The sequence below is a fragment of the Ylistrum balloti genome, unplaced genomic scaffold, assembly GCF_031769215.1.
Source record: "Ylistrum balloti isolate Yb309-2 unplaced genomic scaffold, AGI_CSIRO_Ybal_v1 Utg370876, whole genome shotgun sequence".
Lineage (NCBI taxonomy): Eukaryota > Metazoa > Mollusca > Bivalvia > Pectinida > Pectinidae > Ylistrum > Ylistrum balloti.
Window position 1 is genome coordinate 281,421 of NW_026782500.1, and position 21,212 is coordinate 302,632.

At 36.1% G+C, this 21,212-nt stretch overlaps 1 protein-coding gene across 1 annotated transcript; it reads right to left on the reverse strand.

Annotated features, from left to right (window-relative positions):
• Positions 1-10,216: 10,216 nt before the first annotated feature.
• On the reverse strand, positions 10,217-19,340 carry LOC132559213 (low-density lipoprotein receptor-related protein 2-like). The gene is made up of 7 exons (XM_060223834.1): positions 19,319-19,340; positions 12,934-13,368; positions 12,255-12,362; positions 11,860-12,039; positions 11,384-11,566; positions 10,632-10,724; positions 10,217-10,356 (listed from the first exon to the last, which is right to left on the reverse strand). The coding sequence occupies exons 1-7, from the start codon at positions 19,338-19,340 to the stop codon at positions 10,217-10,219; spliced, it is 1,161 nt and encodes a 386-aa protein (XP_060079817.1).
• Positions 19,341-21,212: the final 1,872 nt, after the last annotated feature.

Consider the following 21,212-nt stretch of genomic DNA (forward strand, 5'->3'; position numbering starts at 1 on the left):
TCACTCATAGACAGATTATCTTAAACAGGTCATCCATAGACAGATTATCTTAATCCAGGTCACTCATAGACAGATAATCTTAATACAGGTCACCCATAGAGTGATCATCTTAATCCAGGTCACTCATAGACAGATTATCTTAATCCAGGTCACTCATAGACAGATTATCTTAATCCAGGTCACTCATAGACAGATAATCTTAATCCAGGTCACTCATAGACAGATTATCCTAATCCAGGTCACTCATAGACAGACCATCTTAATCCATGTCACCCATAGACAGATTATCTTAATCCATGTCACCCATAGACAGATTATCTTAATCCAGGTCACCCATAGAGTGATCATCTTAATCCAGGTCACCCGTAGACAAACCACTTAATTCAGGTCACCTATTGATAGAATAAGCTTAACCGGCAATAACTTAAGCAGTCTAATTTTAATGTTACCCTTAGAAAGCGGAATTAACTAGAAATGATATCATATATTGTGTATCATTTGTGTTTCTTACTGAAATCAAACAAATTAAACGGCTTTGAAAAAATTCAATAGTAAATAAATCAACCACGTTTTGTTTTAATTTATATTTTTTCAACAACATTTACCATGAAATATTATGAAAATAGAAACAGTATGGTAGATATTTGCGGAAATTTCACCAAATTGTGATACATTTTTATCTTATTGTATTCGTTATGTTTTCACTTTTGAGATAAGAATATAATCGCCTCTAAAATAACACTTACTGGTAAGTAAATGGTTGGAGAGTTGAGGAAAACACTATCATCTCTCCGCGCCATTTCTATACGATACTATGGGGTGTAATTACACTGACAATTAATGTATCATTTGGCAAATTCTCATCTCTTCAAGTTCTTGTGGATGACTTCAGTAAGGAATTATTGTAGTTTAATTCAATAACCCTTTGACAGATGATATTACATAATTGTATAATATTAGATTATGAACGTTACAAAATTGAAGGGGATGTCATTTGTACCGTTATCCTTATCAAATGTTTCTCAGACGTTTTGCCCTCAGGGGATACTGTTTTACAGAGTACGTCTGCTTGATGAAATTATGGCCTGTCTTGCTAACTTAGAAATGTTCCTCTTACTTAAAGCATATGCTGCTTACATGGCCGATTTCTATGTGAATGAAAATATAGATTTCATAGTGTTGGACTGTGTCAGATGTAGGAATGTAAGGAGGACATCTGATCACTTAAAGTACACATTACATAGTTGTTTGTAAAACTATAACAGATACATAAACTTGTTAAAACCACTGTTGTTTATTTCTTAGGTGTGTTTGTTTACTTGATTTTGGATTTCATATTTATAAAAACAAATCTTGTTCGTTGTCTTTGAATTTATTCTCAATAGAATATGTAGCTCTATCTGTATTCATTTTTTTTTTTTCATTTTTACGTTAATTTTGAAACAAGTTTATCAACTTATACTTATCTTTAACTTTTTTACATCAGGAAATCGGCCACTGTCTCCTTTAAGATCCCGCCCCCGACCACCCAAGTAGAACAGTACTTTCCCGAGTCTGGTTTCTTTGTCATTGTATATTTACGTGTATATCTATACAATGGCACGTTATCATCTCCGTGAATGATTCCCAATACACAATTCAATGTACATATATATCTTACAATCAATATTACAAGATTGTTTGTCATAACTACAAGAACACGATACAATTCAATGCTATATGACTTTAATATTATCATTTTAACTGATAGATATCTGTTGTGCGTTTTGTTATCTGTGTGTGTGTTTTTGTTTGGGTTTTTTTTCAGAAAGATGTAAACTGGTTTTTGATAATAGACCACCCTCCTCATTCAATATCGCCCAGAACCAGCCCAGCATGCGTGGTACCTTTCTGGTGGCCATGTAACCTCCAGTGGATATGGGACCACTTGGAGGGCGAATTATGATCCGCAATAAGATAGTGTAAAACCATGGCGGAAATGGTTCAGCCTCATAACCAATTTCACGGATAATTTCCAGAATTTGTCCCGACCTTAGATCGCCATGGCTACCGGTATGTAAAATAAATTCAGCTTTTTCATCAGGTCAATAATGTCCTTTAAGTCGGCATTCAGGAATGTTGTCTGATTTATCACTGTAATACCTGATCTTAAATAGGGTTTCATGATAAACGAAATTTGTAAAACATCAGTATGTTTAAGAAATTCCATGCTTTTATTTCAATCACAGTGCTCTGAAAGGCTATACAAAATACACATGACACGGTAAAGAATTTAGAATCACTTTCATAGTGAGAGCTTTTTGATATTGTGTTTTGCGGAAATTCAAAGTAGTTAAAACCCCAACAAACTGTATGATTGATTGCCTTGAACAATCTTGACATGGAACTTGTATCGCAGAATGGAACGAGAAGTCCCAACGTATTGATTGGATGAAAAAAATAATAACCGACAAAATATATTTCTAACATTTAATATTTTTAACCAATGAATATCAGAGCACATCTGATTTCCGGCTTACGGCTTGGGGAATCTTCGTCACATTTCGAAACGAAAATTACAACGGGACAGGCACGCTAAAATGATGTACACCTTCTAGAAAGAACCATGGCGCTCACTTGCTAGCAGTGACAATTTCGTATAAATTCTCGTAACAGAAACACGTCAACATTTCGATGTCACATGTACGTCAACATATCTCACACAATTTCATGACGTCACACCCATTATTTTATAATACATCGGTATGTGTGCTTAAATTGCACATCACAATGGCCATGTTATAGATGTGAGTTAAGGGTGTATGTTACGTTTCCTATAATATCTCTCTTTTCATTAAACTTTATTCATTTTATAACAATTGTGAAAAGCTATCGACGACAAACTAACGTTAGACAACTGACAACAGTTAGAAATATTTTCAAATGTTATATTTCAAGGACAAACAGAGATTTCTCTGGTTAAGATATAGAATTTGACTTCGTTTAACTGATGTTGTAGATACCAAAAACTACTTCATATGAATACTTGGACAGCTCGATCGTTGACCTTTACGACGCTTGACCGGATACCAGCTGGGCTTCTGTCTTCATTCTTTACTTGGCACTCAAATGAACTTTAGCACGAGTCTTATTTATAACGAAACACTTACCTTATGCTACGTTTGTAATGACAGACCATTCGGTAGGCCCAGGCTTATTTTGTTATATCTGCCCTGGGGAAATATCGCCTAGACCGAAATCTGAAACGGAATCCCTAATTTCTGTGCTTCTAGGTGGAAACGCCATACTTAGTATGTGTCTTAGAACATCTAACAATCATAGCTTCAGTCATAAGTATGTGTTTTCAACGGCAGGACGGAGGGGTGGGCTCGAAGAATGATTTGAAATATTGATGTAAAATCGAGAAATAGACTGGCCCCTGTCTCAAGAATATTGAATCATTAACAAATTTGGGTCTCTTGGCATTGACTGCTTTTAAAACTTTCAAACTAGAGGAGATAAGCCTACGGGTTGGTAGCCAGTCTTATTGAGAAAGGAAAGCTGAAGGACGACCTGGATTTTCCCAGCTGACATATAGTAAATTGTAATCTATCAAGCTTCAAAATAGAGACGAGGAGGCGAATAAAACAATCTCATACAAACTTTGTAACTTTTGTTTAATGGAAATAACTTAATTCTCGTGTTATGATTTTCACAGCCTCACAAACTCTAAATATCACTAGAAATAATGGCGATGATTTCAGCGACGACCTAGTTTGTGTAACCAAGTACGGGTCGCATGAAGTCAGAGATTGATGAAGATGAATAATGATAAATAGTAATCCAAATGAGATAATGATGGGGGAATTGAGATATTCTGGGTAAAAATACACCCCGTTGATATCTTATCCAGAAATCGGTGGCATCCGGCTGAACCAAAGAGTGATTATGACACGTGTTAGTAGGTGATGAAATGGAAGCCACGGCTGAATGGCAGGATACAATATCTAGGATTGTAGGTTATCTACCTCATCCAAACATTTTTCTTCACGGAAATGTATTTCCTCATTTGTACCGTAATTTATACCGTTAGAAAAGCAGATATAGTTATCTAGAGATTCTACTGAAATTTAGCATCTTGAAAAAATGGCAAATCTAACGCTGACGTATTTTTTTTTCTTTTTCAACTTGTGGAGATTTGTGTGATAAATGACGTTTACGTGTCGTGTCAATGAAATTCTGCTTGTATGATATAAAACAGGCACGTTCAGTTTATCAATAAGGGCAAATTAAAGACTTGGAAAATTCAAGAAAAAAAACAAAAGCAAAAAACTCGTGAATACATGTTTGTATTGGGATTCGGCGATTTGATTGTTACCACGATTTTGCACCTTATATATGCCTATAGGTACACAATACAACGCGTCCATGTCTGATTGGCCGCACTATTGACACATATTAACACAGTTTAACAGAAGGACATTGAAATTTAATTTGATTAAATACCCCCTCCCCGTCCCCCAGCCCTTTCTGGTCGGCTTAACATTTAGTTATTTTGGAATTTGTAAACTTTTCTTTTTTCTTGTTTTAACCCCAACTATAACTGTCAATCAGAAATATGTTTTAATGATCCAATAATTCTTCTGTAGTATGTACTGCTTGTCCATATTGTCTACTGAAAGTTTATGGTTACTTCAGTGGGGAAAGTTTAGCTTTCAAACCTTCCTGGAATAATATGGAGTCGACACAAGCTTTGTAAGTGTGTGAGATCATCGTAAAACAGCCAATTGGACCGAGTTAATGCTTTTCAGCAATCAATTAATTTTCTTAACTTCACAAGATAAAGAGTTCCGTTGCGATAAGATAACCCTGAATCAGTGTATTGCAGGTTTAGTTCAAAGATTGTCCATGCAGACAATTATATCCAAAAATATTTGAGTCACGGTGAACTCGTCCCAGAGATGAAAGAGATCGGTTTTGATGACGACATACACACGAAATGTACATCGCATGAGAGTGACGATTTCCGGTAGGAAGCTGACATTTATCACTTTAACAAACTCTATGCTCACTCAGAAACATGGGTGTATCAGTGTTATTATCCTTCCTCATTTATATAACAATGTTCACGAAACGTTTATACAGAGTAAGTTACAATTTATCATCTCAGAATATGATTTTCGAATGGAGCCAACTGGAACTTCCAAATTAGACAAGAGCTCTCTCTACGCATACACCTCGTATTTCCTGACTATGAACGTTGAATTATGGGTCATCACTTTGGTGTGATAAATGTGACGTCTTAGTTTAGAATGGGAAACGACTGACCAATTTATAATACTTTAGGGTATGTCTGGGGAGCTGATGAGTTTTCTTCCCCTTAGCAAATCTTACTGTCAACACGACACCCTTTCACATGCTTTAATGACGCTTATCGCTAAACAAACGGAGTGAAACGAAGGGCAGTAACTCAGAGATCAGAATGTCATTGGTCTCTCGTCTTTTATCGCTATTTCTTGTGGATACCAGATCATCGTCAGTTATGCTTGTTTTGAGACTAAGCAGAAGAACACAACTGGTCGGCCATCTTGGATTTGGAGGTTTCTGTTATTGTATGCTGTTACCATTTGGATAATTCAACAGTCAAAACAACAGATATTTACAAAATAAGAGCAAATAAAACGAAAGACAGAGAATAAGAAAATGTTCGTGTAAAAGCAGCTATAAAAGGTCATTCAATAGCGGTTTCAGCCTCTCTCTAGGTTCTGTTGTGGCTTTTACAGGAAAAGCGAATTGCGGATCTTTACCGGAAAAGCGCACTGCGAATTTTTACAGGAAAAGTGCAATGAGGATCTTAACCGGAAAAGCACACTGTGGATCTTTACCAGAAAAACGCACTGCGAATTTTTACAGGAAAAGCGCACTGCGAATCTTTACCGGAAAAGCGCACTGCGGATTTTTACAGGAAAAGTCAATTGCGGATCTTTACCGGAAAAGTGCATTGCGGACCTTTACTAAAATTTTATATTCAGGTTCCTGTTTTCCCACCATTTAACCAGGATGCATTTTGAGACTAATACAGAATGGCTTACAGGTAGCCATCTTGGATTTGGACCTTTGATATTTGATATTGGTTTTGCTCAGGAAGTCCTGAATAGGTTTCCTCTACAATCGCACGTGGGTTCCCTTGGTAAACAGTTATGATTGATCAATGTCAGCGACATAGATTTTAAATAGAAGTATGATTTCTTATCACTACTCCTTAAAACGGTTTTGATTAAACTTTTTTCTGACTTGAATATTTTCCCTGATTTTCTAGTGGTACCTGTGACGAACCAGGCATTTCAAAGTTATAATGTTTAGTATCGTTATTTCTCAGACAATATTGGATGGACCTTTGTCAAGTTCCATTTAAAGGCTTCCCTGTTGAATGATATGGTCACGGTATATTCACTTGTCAATACACATATAATTACATTTAAGAGCCAAGCGGATATTTAAAGAGAAAAAAAAAGGGGGGGGCGGGGAGGGGGGTGTCAAACAAACAATAAACAGATCAAACATGCAATAGGATCTCTTGCTGAAACTATATTTTAGATAGATACATACTAAAATAACTTCTACCAAGTTCCAGTTTTGTCTTAATGGAGGGTTGTAACTGTTCGCACTTGGGTGACTCAAGGTCGAAAACGAGTTATTGTCAAGCTATCTATTAGGAAACGAAAGAATTTAGTGGAAATGTATATCAGATGTTGCAGTAGATAAAACGGTATTGTAACCCCCCCCCCCCCCCCCCCCCCCAACCAACCCCCCCCCCCCCCCTTATCTGAGGACATATAAAAGTACCCTCTGGACGTAGTAACGTCCTTTAGGTGAAGATTCGAGGTGTGGCCATCCGTGACGGTTTGTATTTCTCAGAAAGCTGATAAATGGACCAGTCTGTGCTGCTGTAGCGTGGCTAGACATTTTACACTTATTGCTCTGAATGGCTCTGAATGGCTCGCACCTACCGTTGTTGTTCATCGAGGTAGAAGACACAAGTTTGTCTCAATAAACAACACACCGATGATACGTCGACAATTAACCAGTACACAAAAACAAAGCACTGCAAAGCTTTAAGTTACAAAAACAACAACAAAAACCACACGTACAACGTCCAGAAAAAAAAACCTTTTGCAGGCCTGGCAGATTCGGACTAATGTGATTGAACTAATGAATGGGCGGTGTTACACTCATTTCTAAACCACTTAACTGCATTAGATCTAATTTCTGTATGATGCGGAAAGTACAGTTGTAAAAGCCATCTTTGATACAGGAAGGATAACACCATTTGTTGGACTTTTAGAATCACTGGTCACGCCCTTACCAGCCGGAAGTCGTATGGTCCCTATCTGGAGGAAAACCCACCCCCAACAGACACGAGTTTTATCATTTCATTTTCTCCACCTGTGGCGCTGGATTCAATCAATACGTCCTTGTTCCATTAAGGCTGAACATGTGACCAGTCTCCCATTTCAGAAGTACTCATCAAGTTAAATGAATTATAGTTATCAGTTTATCCTCCTATCGTAACTAAAGTTAATCCAGGAATTGTATGCCATCTGACATTTGTTTATATGAATTTCAACCTCTTCCAATCCAGTTTTATAATATCATCTGATGCTAGTGCGTCCAAAGATAAAATACATTTTACTTTTAAATGCACAAGAATACGGGTGGCCATTTAAGATGTGTTTTGGTAAAGCGAAGCTGCACTGAAATTAGTGTGATTGCCGTGTTTAGGTGATTTTACTTAATAGATCTTCAGACAACCAGCTGAAATACATGTATATCACTGCAAAGCATTCTGCGATGTGATTTCTTTCCTTTCAGTCAAACAAGAATCAGAAATGAGCACCGCTACCTGAACACAGTGTATATGTAATCATTTGACTTCGAACTAAGGACAAGTAGCTCAGTCTACCGTATAACTTTAACAGTACAGTAACCAAGTGGTGAGTGATTTGACAAAGTGTTTTGGGGACACCAGTTGTTTTCTAATGTTGGAAGGTTTATCACCCCAGTGGCGATTCCTCACTAACAAACATACGAAATGTCTTGCAGAAGAACTACCGAACAGCTATGACGTCACAGACAGGTCTACTTGACATAAACGGGTATATGGAGCGTGACACTTTTACCTGAGGTAGCGTAGAGTTACATACAACCAAATTCTCAAAGAAGATTCAGTACAAATACAGTATATATCCGATGGAGGGTTCCGGGATTAGAGGCACGCTCACTTAACGTTGTGGTGCACATTCTAATAACACAGGGGTGCACAAAAAGATAGAGGGTCATCGTGATGTACAATATCTTGTCGTGATCTATAAAGCTTCCCGAGAAACAAACATTAACAGCGATAGAGATCGAACCACACACCACGGTTCTCCTCCTCATCGCGATATTATTGGCAAACGCATTTCATTAGCACATAAAATAAAAACGTAAGTAAGAAAAGGAAGAAAAAAGCTGTTTTTAGACAAAACGCTATTAACATGTATGAATCATCCATCGTTATCAACAGTAGATGGTTTCCATCCGTATACACCCAGCGCACGTGCATGTGCACGTCCTTAGAAGTCAATAACACGAAACAATAAACAGATTTATCTGAATTCGCGGAACGACTGATTGATACAAAAACAATTGTTATTTCATTTTAAGTTTACAAAATTGTATCATTGTCCGCTCCGATAAATGGCTTTATGTACTATTTGAATTAGTTTTATCAGAATCAGACTGACCGTCCACTTGTCCTGTAGTAATCATGCTTGCGCCCGGTAGATAAGTTTGTCCCGTAGGCTGCAGACTTTCGTGACTATTGTATCTATCCAAACAGAAGTATTGGAGGATTTACACTGGTGAATGAGTGGGCACGGTAACTCAGTAAAAATGTAGAACTTGAAGCCTCAGATGACGATCCCAGTCCGAGGTGTGAGTTCCTATCCCTATGGTTCCATTGTTGTATTATTAGGTAAGACTCTTTGCAAGTTCTTTTGTAAAGCGCGCGACGGACTCTCGTATGTTGTTCAGGGATGTATACGTATATAAATAACTACCAGTCACTACACTAAGTGAAAAGCCCAAAACATGACGATTTATTGAATTAAACATCTGTGTAGCGATCTCATTATAGTAATCACTTCAGTAATATTACAACACAAAAAAATCTGTTATAGATTATTTCGTATTTCTAGAAGGTGCTTTGTAATACAAAGAAAAAAAGCCAAAATAAATTTAAAAGGTATATGTTATATATATTTTCTTTTAAATTTTCAGCTGTTCGTCGAAGACTGCAAGAGTTATTCCCCTTGTACAAAAGTGTCATAAACTACTTGTCGTTCAGTTTAGTAATTAGATACACAACAGGAGTTAGGTATCCATAATACTAAATCGTGATCCAAATATTCAAATTGTTCACGGTCGTAACCTCGCTAATCACTGAATGTAACTGTTTGAAGATCGCTTGGACATTATACAATGTACATCACTAAGTGTGAATCGTATTTTTTTTTTTTTTTTTTTGTTCAATTGACTTTTTTCTTTAAGTCTGAATAAAGTCAATTGTCACTTTTGATATTACGAAATATAGTTTTATACGGGTACTGTGCTAACACGTATACTATTCAAGAAAAAATAGGAATGTGTTCGTACGGTCACCGAGAGTAAGGCTAACAGAGTGACCTCCCCTGATACAACCTGTCGGTAAACATTTCTGAATCGAATGGATAAGGAAGTGAATAAGTATATATCTTTATTTTTGAAAAATAGACGTTAGCATGACGATATAGATACATCTTATACTATCACTGTCATACTATATTTCAGGAAATAATTAGAAGATAATTTCAATTGTTTGCCCAACTCGTCGACATCTTTGATTCATTATATCGTCTACAGCTTGTATTGTATCTCTTAAATCTGACACTCAATCTATGTCTTATAACTTGTTATTTCACTCAGTGGGAAATTTTACCTATTTTTTCACCATTAAATTATTTACTGCGAAATATGTCATAAGATCTGCAAAACCTAAATTGTATTTCAATTCTCCTAGAATTCTATTCGCCGTATTATGTCTTCCAAATGTCTTCTAAACAACAACTAACCGGATCAATTAATGTCTCCTGGACGCTTTTATTGGCTATTAAGTAAGTTTTGATTTTTTGCGTGTCCATTCTGATTGCCAGAACTGCTAAACCAAACTGTTTTTTTCTCGTGGTGTATTTACTTCCGGTTCCTCTGTCACCGTCTCCAAGCGGACCGTTTCCGATCTGTCCAATGCAGGTCCTTCCCTCAAGCTATCCAGGCGTATGGTAACGGACTGTTTCTTTCCTGACAACAGTTTAAACAGCCGCAGTTGATTATATAGTACAGGCGCGAAAAATGTATAAAATAAATTTTAATTACGTTACAGAGTTTCTCTGATTTTGAATCACTTTAAAAACTACACGAATTGTCTCCCCTGCCATATAGTGCTCATTAGTACAGGGTCATGGTTAGTTTCACCTTACTTTTGCTCGGATATCATTGCAGAATATTGCTCCCAAATATTATTAATATTTCACTCGTTTGGTCATTTTAAACATATGTTCCATTAGAATAATTACCTGTACGATATATAAATATGGCTGCTCCTGAAATGACGGACATAAGGAAACACACCACAAATGTTACCGACACTGGATCTATATCCATTTTACCTGTAACATATAAGTACAATTCAATCAAGTCAACAACAAATATGGATCCCCCCACCCCTCAATAAATCAATATAATATTTCAGGTGAAATGATCCGCCATGATGAAATGTACGTGATCCGGAGGAGGACGAGATGGCGCCGTACAGACAGCCGAGCAACTATGGCGTTTCCAAGAACATTTATACCGAATCGTTACACATTTAGAGGATCAGATTTGATCGACATTTCCACAATCCTCATCCATCTCTATTTTCCCTATTACTGAAATTAGAATAAAAGAAAGAAAAATGACTTAAATTCAACGAGCCAAATCGACGCCATATTTACAACAGTTGAAAGACCATTTCCTTGCACCTTACAAGGTTAACAATTTCAGTTACGATCAACACCGACTTCATATTATTACATAAAGTCCACAGCTCGTTTGCACACGTTCGCGTGTATTCTGTGATTGATGATCGTGTTCCACATTCCTGTCATGAGATTTCCTCTGTCGAAATCTAGACAATAACTCCGCCGCCATCTTGATATGACCCCTTCGGACTACGTATACGAGAGACTGGAAACGAATTACCATGGTAACGAATATGATTGCTTTTCATCCCTATATCTTTGGATACTTTAGTACAATTATATATTTTCTATGATATATATACTACCGCTGAGATTTTCTTCTGAACACTTTTCTTCATCCTCCCGATTACGACAGTTTACGACTCCATCGCAAACCCGATCCCGCCATATCCGAACGGATGTGTTTCCATGGTAACCACCGTCTAAGCGAGGTATACACTGGAACAACATAGATGACGTCCCTTTTCTTTTCATTCTATAACACATGTCTGAAACGGGGGGAAAAACAATGTGATATCGTTTAAGACTAACACAGGTGATACAGTCCACGATTACAGCGCAGCTTTCTTAGTTTTGTTTGAAGAGGAATTTATTCTAATCTCACACTTAAATTTTTTTCCAATGTGACATTACAGCTTATATAATGTTATTTGGACATTCGTTAACGTAGCGTTACTTCAATCAGTTAATTAAAATGAAATATTAATATCAAACTCGTTGCTATGGCGATTAATACATATCTAACAATAGTTACAATAAGACATCACAATAATTGACCAACCAAGCTGTTCGTCTGACCCGTCCTTGCAATGGTCAACCCCGTCACACATGAACCAGAGGTCATACCCTCGTTCATCGTTATACATGGGTAACGAAGGGCAGATAACTCTGTCATTCCAGCACAGAAAACACGGACCGTTGGTTTCAGGTATTTGTTTCTCTGTAACGTTCCGGATGTTTCCTGTAAAGAAAAATGGTAGAAAGGGGAAACTTCAGTCCAGGATAATGTTTTTCAGTCTAAGAGCTAACCGGATAGAATTAGTAAACAAATATATAACACACACATCGAATTCCGAAACTCTCCTCCAATGTCTGTAAATGATAGATCTATGATGATAAAACGGTGAAGGGATATTATCAGAACAAAAATATTAAAAAGTTAAATATATCGAGTACCACAGAATTCATCTCGTCCGTTCTGACAGTCAGTTCGTCCATCACATACTCTGGTCTGCTCGACACACTGGACTGGCGAACACTCAAACGAGTCGCTGCTGCATCTCACTGTAACAGAATGGTATGTTCATGTACAAACTTCACGTATATGTAAGTTATAGTAAATATTATTTGTAATATTTAAACTAAAAAAAAACGTTGAGCATTAACGTTTTCAAAAGCATGTACAGAATTTACAACATGAACTCATCTAGGGTAGTACTTCAGAGTAGCTCACAAGCGGTGCAGCGGTCATTGTTAATAGATTTGAACATTTAACTTTCAAAAGCACATAACAATTAAGCTTGTCCAATGTCATCGTCTCCGAACATAAACATGTCATGTTTGTTTCGTTTCATTTAATTGGCAAGTAAAGTTGCATTAAGTTTTTTTTTTAATTTCGTTAAAGAAACTAGAGAAATGCTATGTCACATCCAAGCAAAATTCAACCATATTGATGACAGTTCTTTCTACAATTACAGAATCCAAACTTCGCAATACACCTTCAAAATATTATTCCAAATAGTTCAAAACTTAATCCAAAATATCCTTCCTTACATACTGTTTGACATAAAACCAAAAAAGCACAATCCAATGCAGGTGAAATATTCAACCACCTAATCCATGGTTTTTCACTTACCAGCTGGACGAGCCTCGATGTGGATTTCTCCCGTAGTTTCTTGCTGACTTAAAGCATTATACACCATCCACATATAGTTCTCTCTCGATATTATCTCCAACCCGCGTACTACGTCACAAAATTTGTATGAAGTCAAAGACACCATGTCCAATCGAAATTTGTCGTTTCCAATGTGAAAATATCCCCGATTACAATCAGGATACTGTGGTATGTAATGGACGTTCACCTGTAGGCGATAACCCGGTAGTGTCCTTACCTCAACACGACATCTTCTGAACCGTAAACCACCTTCCTCATACTGCACGATTTTCACAGTGTGGTTTTCTGTCTCAGAAGTAGGAGGTAGTGTGACGTCATATATGTTACTGGTTTGGTATCTTATGATATATTTGGCTTGTTTCGAGATATTTAGTGTTTCTCCGCATTTAATTGTGTCTGCAAAAGAACAAACAAAACAATACGTGATTTAAGCAAAAGAAATCTTTTCATTCGGTCTATCTGCTTTTCTGTCGTTTTATCATCTCCAAAAAGACATAAAACATTTTTCTTCGATATGTGTTTTGGTTTAAAGATTATCTTACTGATAGAAAACAAAGAGCGTTAACAAAGGGGTTTTATTCAACATATCAACCTTTAAAAGCTGGCGTTCCACAAAGTCCAATCCTCTGTCCGTTTGTATTTATATCAATGATATAGCTGAATGTCACAAACAAGTTCAAACTTTTCGCAGATGATCTTTTTTTTATTATTGTAAATATGCCTCAAGTAATTCAAACACTTGGCCAACAAATGGGATATCAATAAAAAAAATAGGGAATAAAACAATCCATGTATTTTATTTGCTAATGACACCGTATGTTCTGCCATGATACATAAACATTTAGATTTCATTTAGTCATGATTGTAAGTGATCACACCATATCAATGACATCTATAAATAGAAATAATGTCAGTGACTTAAATCATCTGATGATATATTTATTGATCAATTAAATAAACACAAACAGATATACCATTAGATTATCGCCATTTTAACATGGAAACTTTTGGTTGTGTGATATGTAAAACAGATATTGATATAGCTATTCTCTATAGCATTACAGAGTATCTACATCATACCAATAGATTTAATGTGTAACTTTCCCCATATTTATTTTGATTCAGTGATTATCTGATGTCACTTGTTGTAAACAATCTTTATTATGAGTACATTTGTATAGAACATTTCTGACTAGACTCGACGGACATTCTGTATTATCTACTATTATAATAATTAGATGTCTACCTAATCAACATATGATATGTCTAATATAGATAAAAAATGAAATAACAATGTACATCTCCGTGCATTAATCATACTCTACCATACCATTAAATAAAATTTGTTGATAATTTTTATGCAGATACTCTGGGTGGAAAGCCGAGGTGTGTAAACACAGGGACTCTACGATCCTGGGTTTCTGTGTGATAAGTTATCAAGAAATTCGTATCAACTGCATAATTATATTAAAATATTGAAAGCATACTTCAAGCCTGTTAATTTTAGTACTTTATATTCCGTAACAAATTGGAGTTACCTCCCCTCGCCTGTTTTAATCTATTGGTTTACAGAGGTATAGCTTGTCCGATCCTATTAACATATGAAAAATTAATCAAATTAGTTTAAATTGAAAATGAAATGTATTTTTTTCTGAATTTTCCATCTTTATAATTTATCTTTCATCATAATTAAATAAAGAGACGTAATGTTTGGTGCCAATTTCTCGCTCCGATGGATAAAATCCACTTATATCATTCTGTTAGACCATGGTTATTTTTTCTGTTGTAATATTTAACTTTCTGTTTCGGTACCTAACATGCTCCAGTTCAAGGCAAGCATTGCATTTCTTCTTCTGAGCTTTCTATTCAAGTAAGTCGAACAGCGACACAAATAGACTGCCAAGTTATTTTAAGTATTTTAAGAAAAGCCTTCTGGGTGACAGCGCAGACTAGTTTCATACCTATGATATCCAGGTATCTTAAATATTGCTCTGATCGAACTTTCGAACAGAGAGTAAGAATATTTCCCAGAACCCTTCAACAGTCAGAAATATTGACCCCTTCCAATGAAAACAGTATCAAGGACACCACATAATTTTCGGCATCAACAGTTTACATCGAACTTTAGCTACAACGTAAACTTTAGGAACATCTCACTACCTTTTATATTCCCGTCTAATTATTTCAAGTTCACTATTCAGGTTTTCCTATAGATTAACACCAAACAGTGGTGTGAACATGTCAGCAATACTTCCTTACATTTGATCCCAGTATTACGGGCTGATGAAGGTTATAAGGAAGTTTTTGTTGTCACGGTCATGACCTTATCGAGATATTTCACAGTACTTTGTTCGATATAAAGCGAGATGTGACGCTCTGTGTAATGCCCAGGTACAGTATCATCACAGTCTACATTTTAAGCTCGTGGACTGACCAATAAAGACACATAGAAGCTGGGTTGGAGTCGTGGATGAAACAGAAGACGATCATCATATTTCTTCCGATACACAAATACATCCATGAATCAATTTTATTTAATTATATGTGCCTTCGATTTAATTATTTAAACTTATTATTTCATTTCAAAGTATAGATCAGGCTTGCTTGCATCATCATTAGATAAATCGACCAATACTTGAGAATTCTTGTTTTCTACAAGTTGTGTTCAACAACCTGTCGCAAAGTTGTTTACATCTTTAGATCTTTTCTTAAAGTAATATTGTATGTTTGGATGTTCAGCCGTCAGATTTTAGTAAGTTTAGAACGCGTTCTGACTTTACAGGTAAGGTTGAGAAATAAAAACTGACCTAAAGCTTGATGCGGTTGAATTGCCAACAATATATTTCCTGATTTGATCATGATATCCTAGTTACATAGTGCGCAGTAATGCTTTACCTACTAACCAAGGAAATGTGTAACCTGTATTTAACCGTGTAAGTCTTTGTTGCATTGAATAAATCATACGATTTAGTGATATGTAAAATAAATTATCAGACCATAACATATTAGGCATCAACGACGTGTCTTAGAAGGACAGACAGCTGTATGATGTAGCATCACTGACGAGTCCTAGAAGGACAAACAGCTGTATGAGGTAGCATCACTGACGAGTCCTAGAAGGACAAACAGCTGTATGATGTAGCATCACTGACGAGTCCTAGAAGGACGAAACAGCTGTATGATGTAGCATCATTGACGAGTCCTAGAAGGACAAACAGCTGTATGATGTAGCATCACTGACGAGTCCTAGAAGGACAAACAGCTGTATAATGTAGCATCACTGACGAGTCCTAGAAGGACGAAACAGCTGTATGATGTAGCATCAATGATGAGTCCTAGACGTTTAATTCATTGCTTTACTCTACTTTATATAAATCCTATGTATGAAAATGTGCTATTCACTTGTGTGTCTTTTGTACGGGAATGTAGATTGACAATTTTATGTTATTACCTTCAATGAGGACTCGCCAGTAACCTACAGAGTAACATATGAGGAGGAGAGGAACAGGGAGTTAGCAGAATGGTTCTCTGTTAGTTTGTAAAATGATTGATACAAATATGTTTGTATATTGAAAATAGGGAGGAATTCCTACGACAATATCGTTTATATTATTGTATTTGATTTATCTAAGTATTAAATATATGTTTTAATTACTTACTTTGGTCTGATTCGAACGCTGACATCAACCCAAAAGTAGATACCATTAACCACACTGAAACGATAATCAATATCTACAGGTTTTTGAGTGTAATGATACTTTGTTTTATGTACTATGCAGAGATCATATTCACAGCAAAGGAAAAGGTTTAATTGTATGCAAAAAATAGGAAAGAAATAAGAAAAAATGAAAGTGCAAATATTGCAAAGTTTGTGGTGTAGTATGTTTTGTGTTTGTGGTGTAGTGGTGTAGTATATTTTGTGTTTGTGGTGTAGTGGTGTAGTATATTTTGTGTTTGTGGTGTAGTGGTGTAGTATATTTTGTGTTTGTGGTGTAGTGGTGTAGTATATTTTGTGTTTGTGGTGTAGTGGTGTAGTATATTTTGTGTTTGTGGTGTAGTGGTGTAGTATATTTTGTGTTTGTGGTGTAGTGGTGTAGTATATTTTGTGTTTGTGGTGTAGTGGTGTAGTATATTTTGTGTTTGTGGTGTAGTGGTGTAGTATATTTTGTGTTTGTGGTGTAGTGGTGTAGTATATTATGTGTTTGTGGTGTAGTGGTGTAGTATATTTTGTGTTTGTGGTGTAGTGGTGTAGTATATTTTGTGTTTGTGGTGTAGTGGTGTAGTATATTTTGTGTTTGTGGTGTAGTGGTGTAGTATATTTTGTGTTTGTGGTGTAGTGGTGTAGTATATTTTGTGTTTGTGGTGTAGTGGTGTAGTATATTTTGTGTTTGTGGTGTAGTGGTGTAGTATATTTTGTGTTTGTGGTGTAGTGGTGTAGTATATTTTGTGTTTGTGGTGTAGTGGTGTAGTATATTATGTGTTTGTGGTGTAGTATATTTTGTGTTTGTGGTGTAGTGGTGTAGTATATTATGTGTTTGTGGTGTAGTATATTTTGTGTTTGTGGTGTAGTATATTTTGTGTTTGTGGTGTAGTGGTGTAGTATATTTTGTGTTTGTGGTGTAGTGGTGTAGTATATTTTGTGTTTGTGGTGTAGTGGTGTAGTATATTTTGTGTTTGTGGTGTAGTGGTGTAGTATATTTTGTGTTTGTGGTGTAGTGGTGTAGTATATTTTGTGTTTGTGGTGTAGTGGTGTAGTATATTTTGTGTTTGTGGTGTAGTGTTGTAGTATATTTTGTGCTTGTGGTGTAGTGGTGTAGTATATTTTGTGTTTGTGGTGTAGTATATTTTGTGTTTGTGGTGTAGTGGTGTAGTATATTTTGTGTTTGTGGTGTAGTGGTGTAGTATATTATGTGTTTGTGGTGTAGTATATTTTGTGTTTGTGGTGTAGTGGTGTAGTATATTATGTGTTTGTGGTGTAGTGGTGTAGTATATTTTGTGTTTGTGGTGTGTGGTGTAGTATATTTTGTGTTTGTGGTGTAGTGGTGTAGTATATTTGTGTGTTTGTGGTGTAGTATATTTGTGTGTTTGTGGTGTAGTATATTTTGTGTTTGTGGTGTAGTGGTGTAGTATATTTTGTGTTTGTGGTGTATAGTGGTGTAGTATATTTTGTGTGTGGTGTAGTGGTGTAGTATATTTTGTGTTTGTGTGTAGTATATTTTTGTTTGTGTAGTGGTGTAGTATATTTTGTGTTTGTGGTGTAGTGGTGTAGTATATTTTGTGTTTGTGGTTAGTGGTGTAGTATATTTTGTGTTTGTGGTGTAGTGGTGTAGTATGTTTATTTTGTGCTTGTGGTGTAGTGGTGTAGTATATTTTGTGTTTGTGGTGTAGTGGTGTAGTATATTTTGTGTATGTGGTGTAGTATATATTGTGTTTGTGGTGTAGTGGTGTAGTATAGTATATGTGTTTGTGGTGTTGTGGTGTAGTATATTTTGTGTTTGTGGTTAGTGTGTAGAATAGTGGTGTAGTATATTTTGTGTTTGTGGTGTAGTGGTGTAGTATATTTTGTGTTTGTGGTGTAGTGGTGTAGTATATTATGTGTTTGTGGTGTTGTGGTGTAGTATATTTTGTGTTTGTGGAATAGTGGTGTAGTATATTTTGTGTTTGTGGTGTAGTGGTGTAGTATATTTTGTGTTTGTGGTGTAGTGGTGTAGTATATTTTGTGTTTGTGGTGTAGTGGTGTAGTATATTTTGTGTTTGTGGTGTAGTGGTGTAGTATATTTTGTGTTTGTGGTGTAGTGGTGTAGTATATTTTGTGTTTGTGGTGTAGTGGTGTAGTATATTTTGTGTTTGTGGTGTAGTGGTGTAGTATATTTTGTGTTTGTGGTGTAGTGGTGTAGTATATTTTGTGTTTGTGGTGTAGTGGTGTAGTATATTTTGTGTTTGTGGAATAGTGGTGTAGTATATTTTGTGTTTGTGGTGTAGTGGTGTAGTATATTATGTGTTTGTGGTGTTGTGGTGTAGTATATTTTGTGTTTGTGGTGTAGTATATTTTGTGTTTGTGGTGTAGTGGTGTAGTATATTTTGTGTTTGTGGTGTAGTGGTGTAGTATATTTTGTGTTTGTGGTGTAGTATATTTTGTGTTTGTGGTGTTGTGGAATAGATTTATGTGATAATCTTGTTCTCGCCAATCTAAGTACGATGGTTTTTTTTTTTGCTGGTTAAATTCACCGCTAAAATTCACGTGTACATAAGGAAATAAAGAATTTATAATAAAAAATCACGATATCATATCTAGGCCTTACAATAAGTAAATTATATTCCTATTATATATATATAATTTACTTACCTGTTATGAGTATGTGTTCCATGTTTACGTGTTTCCCAGTATGTACATTATGTCAGTATATTTATTGTATAAATTGTATGTAGGTAAACTTAAAACATGTTATGACAGAAGATAAATGTAATATTTACTTACATTATCTGAAGTGTCCTATCTCACACTTTGTGTGTACCTACTATATTTAATCACTGCACATCAAACACAGGTACAGATAGTACACTAGCTATATATACAGTTTAGCTGGAGGCATCACAACTATGTTATATGTAGCGGTATGGGTAGCCGAACCCTGGCTGGAGGCGTCACCACTATGTTGTATGTAGCGGTATGGGTAGCCGAACCCTGGCTGGAGGCGTCACCACTATGTTGTATGTAGCGGTATGGGTAGCCGGACCCTGGCTGGAGGCGTCACCACTATGTTGTATGTAGCGGTATGGGTAGCCGGACCCTGGCTGGAGGCGTCACCACTATGTTGTATGTAGCGGTATGGGTAGCCGGACCCTGGCTGGAGGCGTCACCACTATGTTGTATGTAGCGGTATGGGTAGCCGGACCCTGGCTGGAGGCGTCACCACTATGTTGTATGTAGCGGTATGGGTAGCCGGACCCTGGCTGGAGGCGTCACCACTATGTTATATGTAGCGGTATGGGTAGCCGAACCCTCATTCAAAAGTATTTTATGTTTCGTTAAAAAAGAAAAGACATTTGATTAATGAAATATCATATTTAATAAATGACAAAAATAAACTTTTACCTCATTTGATACAACCTTGGATAGTCATTTACAACGATACATAGGTTGTTTTGGGTGAACAAAGCTTCATGACACGTTAGTGAAGAATGGAGAATCCTTTCAATCGGACAAAAAAGCTCATTTTACTGAAGAATTTGTTCGGTATTTTGAGCAGTCTATGAAAAGCTCGAATATATCCGATGTACAAAATTACCGTTAGAGTTCATTCCATTGTTTGCTATATTTTGTTTAATGAATTACCGAGATGCTATGAAGCTATATATACATAGGGAGAGGTTTCAAGTTCTATGTGCACAATCAACAATTTCATGAAGTGTCAAAGTTTGTCCCAAGTTGTCACCAGGCACAGCTTGAGCCGAATTTACTCGGAACACAAACGGAAGAAACTTATAAAAAGATATTCGAATATACTTGACACCTGATATTTTTTGTTGTCTAAATAAATTTGTGTCGTGATATCGATGTCCATGACTACGATAATGTCGCTTTCGAGATAAGAACAAAGACCTTCCGTCTGTATTACTGCGTCCTAGACAGAAGAAATTCCCTAAAGAATGTACCGTCATTGTAACAACTCAGATATCACATAATGTGTGGCGATCTCGTAAACAGTCATTTAACTAATATAAGTAATCATATATATTATATTTTGCCTTAAATTGTGATCTTGAACTATGCCAGATATCGTAATGCCGTCTGCGATAGATTATTTAGGATAATCTCGTTTATATATATATATCTATTATTTAGGAAAATATCGTATAGATATGTTTTTAGGACAATATTGTATAAACATGTTATTTAGAACATCGCGGTACAGACATATATCATTTAGGACAATGTCGTACAGATATGCGATATAGGACAATACCGTATTTATTTGATAAATACCTTAAAACTCAGTCGTGTTGCGATTGTTTCTTATATCAAAATGCATTAAAGCGTATAAAATGTTTTGAAGCTCGAGTAAGTGTGAACCAACATTTCCCTGTCTGGGAACCAAACTTTTTGTTTAATATCTGATCATCTGTCTATCTTCACTCTTTGATACAAAACTTCATCGTTTGCCGCTTTCACCATCCTCCGCTACTTCAACCAAGAATTGTCTCCCTTCGGTGCATTCTTCAATTTTATTGCGTGTCTT

Excerpts from the sequence above, each read along its gene's own strand:
- LOC132559213 (XM_060223834.1), bottom strand. The coding sequence starts at position 19,340 with ATGGAACACATACTCATAACAG. Across the intron at positions 13,369-19,318 it reads GGAACACATACTCATAACAG|ACACAATTAAATGCGGAGAA; the intron begins GTAAGTAAATTA and ends GTTCTTTTGCAG. Across the intron at positions 10,357-10,631 it reads CATATTTATATATCGTACAG|GAAAGAAACAGTCCGTTACC; the intron begins GTAATTATTCTA and ends AACTGTTGTCAG.